Below are 8,007 nucleotides of genomic sequence, written 5' to 3' on the forward strand. Positions count from 1 at the left end.
GAAAAGAAAAAAAGTGAAACCAAATCATAACTTAGGGGTATTTTTGATAATTTAACAAAAAAAAAAAAGTTAGGCTTATAAAAACTCTTTATACGTTTTTTTTTAAAAAATTTAAATTAGGTTTAAAATTACTTTTAAAAAGGCTAGCCAAATTTCAAAAAGAAAAAGGAGAAAACAGAGCTTTTGAAAACTACAAATTTTAACTAGAATTTCAAAATTACAGAATAAAGAAAAGGGTTGTTAGAAATTATCAGCATAAATCTAAAGGCATTTACCACCAAATTTATTTTAAATTTTTGTACTATGCAATTTGACATACTAACAAAACACATAACATTATATTTCAACTAACATATAGAACATAAGTAATTTTTCAATTAAGAGATTAGAGATTTGAATATCATATCTCACCTAAAATTTTAGAGGTTAAACTAAGAATCGTCCTAGATAAAAACTTAATTAAATAACTAAAAATAAAATATTAAAAACTATCAAAAATCCAAAACCAAAAACAAATATAAAACTTCATAGACTAAAATAAACTAAAAGCATAATAATAATTTTAATATGTATGGAATGAGACATACATTTAATCATAAGCCCAACTATTAAACAAAAGCTTTTTCTCAACCAAACTTTGTGCTTGCCTATATAAATAAATACTATAATTTTTAATTAAAAAAATAGTTCTTTTTATTTGATTCTATTTTATTTATTTATTATTTTTTGGGTTCAAAAGAATGCTCCCTTCCTCCCTCAATCAAAATCGTCAAACACACCCTTTTTTTAATTTTCTTCATAAGAAAGCATGGACATAACTTTTTTCACAGCCAAAGAAGCCCCCACAAGCTTCTTCAACCAAAGCCATGATCATCATCTTCATCATCTTCATTTCTCCAACTTAGACATGCAAAGCTCCACCAGCCATTCGTCGGAGTACTCACCCGAACACTCTCCATCCGCTGCTGCCACTGCTGCCGCCACCGGAAAATGGGCCTCCACCCTTCTCAAGGAGTGTGCTAAAGCCATCTCTGAAAAGGACTCCAACAAAATCCACCATTTTCTTTGGATGTTGAATGAGCTGGCTTCCCCTTATGGCGACTCTGATCAAAAAATGGCTTCCTACTTCTTGCAAGCTCTCTTCTGCAGGGCCACAGAAACTGGCCTCACTTGCTACAAAACCCTTGTCGCCGTGGCCGAGAAAAATCATAACTTTGACTCTGCCCTGAGACTCATCCTCAAGTTTCAAGAGGTACGTGACAAAATCACCAATAAATTCAAAAATTTTAAATAATTAATTCTGGTTCAAATTTCCAGCACAACTTCACCCGGGTGAATATCTATCTTAAGATCGCTATTTCTAATTCAACAGTTTGAGCTATTAGGTTAATGTGAATTTAATATTTTATCTACTATTTCAACGTATTCCTCGTTTTTCCTCACATTCATTTGTAAGCTTGAAAATTAACACGAATCCCAACGAGTGATTATCGAGTTGAAATACATAAATCACTACTATTTCTTTTCTTGAGAATATAGCATAACAATGGTTTAAGTGGGGAACTTCAACCTTCAAACTTATAAAAAATATGATGAACTAACAAATTTTAAGCGGATGGATTGTGGTGAATTTAATTAATTAATTAATTTATTTTTAATTTCAGGCAAGTCCATGGACAACATTCGGGCATGTGGCATCGAATGGTGCGATTCTCGAAGCGCTCGAGGGAGAAACGAAGCTCCACATCATCGACATAAGCAACACCCTTTGCACTCAATGGCCAACCCTACTAGAATCCCTAGCCACACGCAATGATGACACCCCACATCTAAAGCTAACAGTGGTGACAACAACAAGCATAGTGAAGTGTTTAATGAAGGAAATAGGGCAAAGAATGGAGAAATTTGCAAGGCTAATGGGAGTCCCCTTTGAATTCAACCCTATAACAAATCTCAATCACTTAACTGACCTCACAAATGAAGCCCTCAAAGTAGAAGAAGGTGAAGCCATTGCCATAAATTGCATTGGAGCCTTGAGAAGAGTGAGAGTTGAAGAAAGAAACAATGTGATTTCAATGTTGAAATCACTAAAGCCTAGAGTTTTAACAATTGTAGAGGAAGAAGCTGATTTCATAAGCTCCAAAAATGATTTTTTGAAGTGCTTTGAAGAATGTCTTAGATTTTACACTCTCTACTTTGAGATGTTGGAAGAGAGTTTTGTGGCAACAAGCAATGAGAGATTGGTTTTGGAAAGAGAATGTTCAAGAAGCATTGTGAGGCTTTTGGGTTGTGATCATGATCAAATTAGTGAAGAAGAAATGGGGAGTGAGAGAAGAGAAAAAGGAAAGCAATGGACAAAAAGACTCAAACAAGCACTTTTTTCATCAGCTGATTTTAGTGAAGATGTAATGGATGATGTTAAGGCTTTGCTCAAACGGTACAAGCCCGGTTGGGCGTTGCTGCGTTCGACTGCGGCCGTCACCGGAGACGAAGATGAAAGTGGTGGTGATGATTCAAGTGGAATTTACTTGACATGGAAGGAAGAATCAGTGGTGTGGGTTTCAGCATGGAAACCCTAAAGGGAAAAAATTCACATTATTTATATATTTATTAGTATCATCATAATACCAATATTCATAAAGGAGTTTTTCTTTTTCTTTTTGTATGGGGGTTAAGCCATGAAATTGTTATATATTTGTGTAGATTTTCTATTCAAATTTTTATATTGTTCTTAATTTTTCTTGGGGGAGTTCTAATTTTGTGCTGTTGTTGGCCTTTGTTTTTGTTTGGTTTTTTTTCTTTTCTTTTTTCCATGGAGTTTGTGGATTTTTTCCTGCCTCTCCCATTATTATTTTTACTTTCTTCTCTCCAAATTTTCCTTGAAAAGCAAACACATTATTCCCAAAATTGGATGGACTTTGCTTAGTTTCATCTGTGTAGCAACTTCATACATTGTATGATACCTTATATCTAGTAATTAGAATATTTGTTTATGGAGTTTATAGGTTAACACGTCTTTAATACCTTCATCATGCACAAAGACATCTCAACTAGGTTGACACATCCTTAACACGTTCATCTGTTCAATATGATGTTAGTAGAATTTTAAATTATTAATAAAATAGCTTTAAGAACACATGTTTTCATTTTTAAAAAAATGACCTAGAGCTTTGAAGTTTCCTTTTTCTAAAAAAATGGACAAAAGAAAGGAGCTAACAAAAGAAAACTTGGTTTCTTTAAAGCAAAAATCTAAAATGGGGATAATCATTGTGTTTTAAGAAAGTTAACTTATTTACCCATATTAATTTTTAATTTTATTATCTCTTTCTTTAAAAAAATTCCAAAATCAAGTTAAATTTCAAATTTATAGAAGTCTATTAGCGTCTATCATTAGAAGCCTATCACTTATAGACGTGGATAGAAGTTTATTAGTGTCTATCAATATTTTTTTGCTATTTCTGTAAATAGTTTGACATTTTTTTTATCTATAAAAATTTCGGGACAAAATAACTAGTGTTCAAGAAACAGGTAATATAACAATATTTTTCAAAAAAAAAAGAAATAAAATTGTTGTCAAAGGAGCTCAAATTTTGTTGTTCTTAAATTATCAAAACGAAATATCTCGGCTTTACAACATTCATAACAAAGGCTAATCTATAAAATGTTGGAAATATTTGAATAATGAGTGGTTCAAATCATAACATATATACACAAAACTTTATGATTATTTTGTAGCTAGCCAAAGTGAAAAGTCATTGAAATTTTTGTGGTTGGATTTATCAGTTTGGGAGCTGGGAAAACAACATCCATATCCATATATATTAGAGAGAACAAGAGAGAGATCTAATAGTTTTCAAGTGTTTGTAATGTATATTCTTCAATTATGTAAGTGCTGACATGTCATAAAAAGGGAAAGTTTGGGAACAGGATTTTCATCATACAATATTTTTAGTTCTTCAATTTTACATTTTTCAAATCACTTTGGTAACTCAGCTTTTTTCTTTTTCTTCCTCATTTGGAGAGAAAGAAGAGAGAGATTCAAACCTATAATACACTAAGCACTTTTTTTCCAAGTATTTCTTTGAAAAAAAAAAAGAAAAAGGAAATTAAGTTTTTCCTTAAAAAGCATTTGGATTATTGGTGTTCAAAAAACCGATAACTCGAAAACAGATCAATCCAACCCAATTCATTTAGGTTGGATTGAGTTCAAATACATTAAAATTTTATAAATTGGATTGGTTCATAAGTTAAACCAATTCAAACTTATTATGAACATAATTTTTTTTTTTACTAATGTTGTAGTTATATATATACATATATTTATTTTAATTTTATTTAATTTCATTATTTTTTTGGATAGTTTATTTTCCATTAACTCCTAAAAGTAGTTTTTTTGGCACTTTAAAAAAAAGATTTAAGATATAAATTGAAATTAAGTTGTTAATCTTAGTTCAATATATGAAAATAACTAAATTTTCTTTTTTTTACTTATTAATATTTTACTCTTTTTTAAAATAAAAATTTAAATAAATTATTCGATTAACCCAAACTAACCCAACCAAAATGTTTCATTGGGGTTGGGTTCATTGTCTAACCAGGATTATTTGAGTCGAAGAAATTTCCAACTCGAACAATTGGGTTGAGTCTAAAAAGTCCTTCGACCTAACTAAACTCAATCCACGAATATCCCTAATTTGCATCCTAAAAGCTTATGATACATATTTTATATTTTATATTATTAACCGTTTTCATTTGTTAGTTTGAAAATTAGTACAAAATTGTGCAGTGAACTGATACCAGGTTAAAAACTTTGGTTAAGTCTAATTTAAGATATATTTAATATAATGTTTTTAGAAGTAAAACTATTGGATATTGTCTGAAATTATGAAGCACGAATACTTCATGTGAGGCAAAGAATCAGTATCAGACACTTATTGGATACCGATACTTTCAGATACTTCATAGATACGTATCTGACACGCAATTTGACGTATCTATATTTTCAGATACTTTTCAGATACGTATCTGACACGCGGTTTGACGTATCTATTTCTATGCGTACTTTTTTTTTTTAAGAAAAAAAAACAAGTAACTCATATAATCTTTCCCAATCTTAAATTAAGCAACCTATTTAAAAAGCTCACTACTCGAGTCCAAAACTAAAAGAAAAATAAATAAATAACGGACCAAATCATGACTAGAATCATTTAATCTCCATTTTCACATTTGAGTCCCCACAAAGTTCACAAAATATAAACCATTTAGATGTCTTCAACAATAAGTTTTTCGTTTATCTTCATACTTCTCTCTTTAATCTTTTCATCTTCTTCTTTTTTGCAATATGAGTCACTTTTCTATTGCATTTTATTAACTATTGTACTTCATCTTAGATGTTGCTTTTTTTGTATTGTATTTCAGTGTTTGTATTCTATTTTGTGCTATTGTTATTAACTTGTATGCCAAATTTATCTATATCCTAGATTTTTTTAAAGAAAGAAATGTATCTTCAACGTATCAGTATCCTCGTTTTTTAGAATATATATATATTATATATATAAAAAAAAGTGACGATCCTTAGACGTATCCGTATCTTAGTTTTTTAGAAGTTAATGAATCGCCATATCCGACCATATCTGTATCGTGTAGCCGTATCTGTATCTGTATTTCATAGGATTGAAGTATGTTTAATTTTAACTTATCAAATCATTTGTAAAATATTTTGAAAAAATATATATATTTCCAAACACATTCTTAAGACTACATTATTAATCATAGAATAGACAATAATCTTGAAGTTAATGAATTTACAAGCAGCCTTTACAGAACAAATTGTAGTTTAGAATGGTTAAATCTAATAATAACTTTATGGCACAATAATCCTTGAGTTGGTCCAGGTAACCAAACAATTCCTTTATAGGAACCCAAACATGAAAATGGGGGAATTTTTTTACATTTTTTCCCTTAGTTAAGGGAGGAAAATTTTTCTTGAGCTACGTTTGTTTTGCAATTTATTATTATTATTATTATTATTATTATTATTATTATGTCTTCATATCTTTAATATCTCTAAGTTAAAAATAAAGATTTGTAAATTTGGAGACATGTTTTTAGGAGATTTTCAACTATATGTTAGTGTAGTATTTGCTATTTACAAATCATTTCAGGTTGTTAAAGTGAGAATAGTTTATACGGACATATATACAATATGTCATAATAACTAAGGTCCTGTAATGCGAATTTTCCACCCCAACTATACTAAAAAAGTCATTTTAGGTTTAATAAGTTACTCCAAGCTAAAGTCACATGAATTAGTTAGGATTTTGACTATATCGATTACCATATATGCATTTTCATTAAATATTAATTAACATATTGGGTATGTTAAAATGACTAAAGTTCACCAAAGTGAACATAATTCAACGGGCATTATAAAGTTTGTATTATTGATCTCGAGATCAAAGGTTTGATTCTCTCATCCCACACATAGTCGTCAAACAAAAAAATGTGACCATAGTTCATTTGTTATTGACATGTTTACTTTGAGATTAAAAGTTTAAATCCACGTATTTTTGCTTGTTGTATTCAAGAGGAACATTTAATTTTCAAACTCAAAAAATAAAAAGGTACTATTATATATCATTAACTCTTCAATAAATTTATTTTATAATATTTTGTGTAGTTTCACATTTTTAAAAGAATTTGTGCTTAAATCTACTAAATTCTCTTTGGTTTCTACCCCTCTGTTTCTAAATAATCACTAAACAAGAAATAGACACAAATATAACTTTTTTTAAAAGCTTAGTTTTTTTTAAAAAAAAATTAAAGAAAAAAAAATAGCCCAAAACATTAGATATAGAAAGAAAGTTCTAGTTTCTTCCTCAATAATATCTATTATGAAATATTTGAACGTCTAACCTTTTAGTCGATAATATTACATGTTTAAACTAGTTGAAATATGTTCAAGTTTGTTATATATAAGTTATTGAAGGAGAAAAAAGTGGGGGAGGGGTTAAGGGTCCAAGAGGAAGAAGTTGAAGAGAATACTGAGAAAGGCAATTGAAAATAAGTTGACATAAAGATGGGAAAATGGACCCAAAGGGAAGGCTTTGTGGGAAGCACAAGTCTACCGACTTGATCCCATGTTTGCCTTTTGGTCTAGTGATTGGAATAGCATAATTTTGCTTGAATTACCACACATTTGTACTGCCTTTAACCCAACATTATATAGTGGGAAACCAACTTTTTCTAGCTTTCTCTCAGATAAGGATTATTGGTACTACCACCTACCCTTTTTCTCTCCTTAACTTTGCTTTGCTTTGCTTTATCAAATTTATATCATGTATATATACATACATACATACACATATATATATGCATTCTATATGTTTCCTATCTCTTATACCCTTTGCAAAACAAAACCCTTTACTTTTGGCTTTTTAGTTGGACACTTTGGCTTTTCACTTCCCACCTTTTTCTTCTTACATCATAATTCTATTGCTTGGTTTGTAGAGTTAATATCCTTTTTCATTTTCCCCCTTCCTTCATGTTTTTGAAATATAATATGTTTGGTTTCAATTTTAGTGGTAAATGAGAGTAATGGAATTAATGGAAGAAAGAAGAGCTACAAAAAGGAGAAATGAATTACAACCAAAATATTTAATATAGATTTACGCTTAATCATTGAGTTAGTTATGGTTGAGAATCTCATATTGAAAAGATGGAGGGAACTCCTAATCTTTAAAACATGTCAATTGATTTTGAGATGTGATAACTCCCTAAAAGATATATCTTTTCCGACTAAATGATGGTAGTTCTTAAAAATTTTACTTTTAAATGTGCCTTAATGTAGGTAATCGAGCTTGAGAGATTGTTGGAGTGTCTCGGATGCATTTTAGAATTTATGAAGCATAAGGGTAAAATGGAGCAATTGGACTCAAGAGAATGAAAAATTACCATTTAACCCCTGAAGGCCAGCATTGCAACGCTAAGAAATGCTAAAAGGCAGTA

At 30.0% G+C, this 8,007-nt stretch overlaps 1 protein-coding gene across 1 annotated transcript; it reads left to right on the forward strand.

Moving 5' to 3' along the window:
• Positions 1-712: 712 nt before the first annotated feature.
• LOC120092838 (protein SHORT-ROOT-like) lies at positions 713-2,879 on the forward strand. Its single transcript, XM_039051064.1, has 2 exons — positions 713-1,252; positions 1,665-2,879. The coding sequence occupies exons 1-2, from the start codon at positions 809-811 to the stop codon at positions 2,577-2,579; spliced, it is 1,359 nt and encodes a 452-aa protein (XP_038906992.1). The 5' UTR covers positions 713-808; the 3' UTR covers positions 2,580-2,879.
• The last annotated feature ends 5,128 nt before the right edge of the window (positions 2,880-8,007 follow it).

The sequence above is a fragment of the Benincasa hispida genome, chromosome 12, assembly GCF_009727055.1.
Source record: "Benincasa hispida cultivar B227 chromosome 12, ASM972705v1, whole genome shotgun sequence".
NCBI classification, from domain to species: domain Eukaryota; kingdom Viridiplantae; phylum Streptophyta; class Magnoliopsida; order Cucurbitales; family Cucurbitaceae; genus Benincasa; species Benincasa hispida.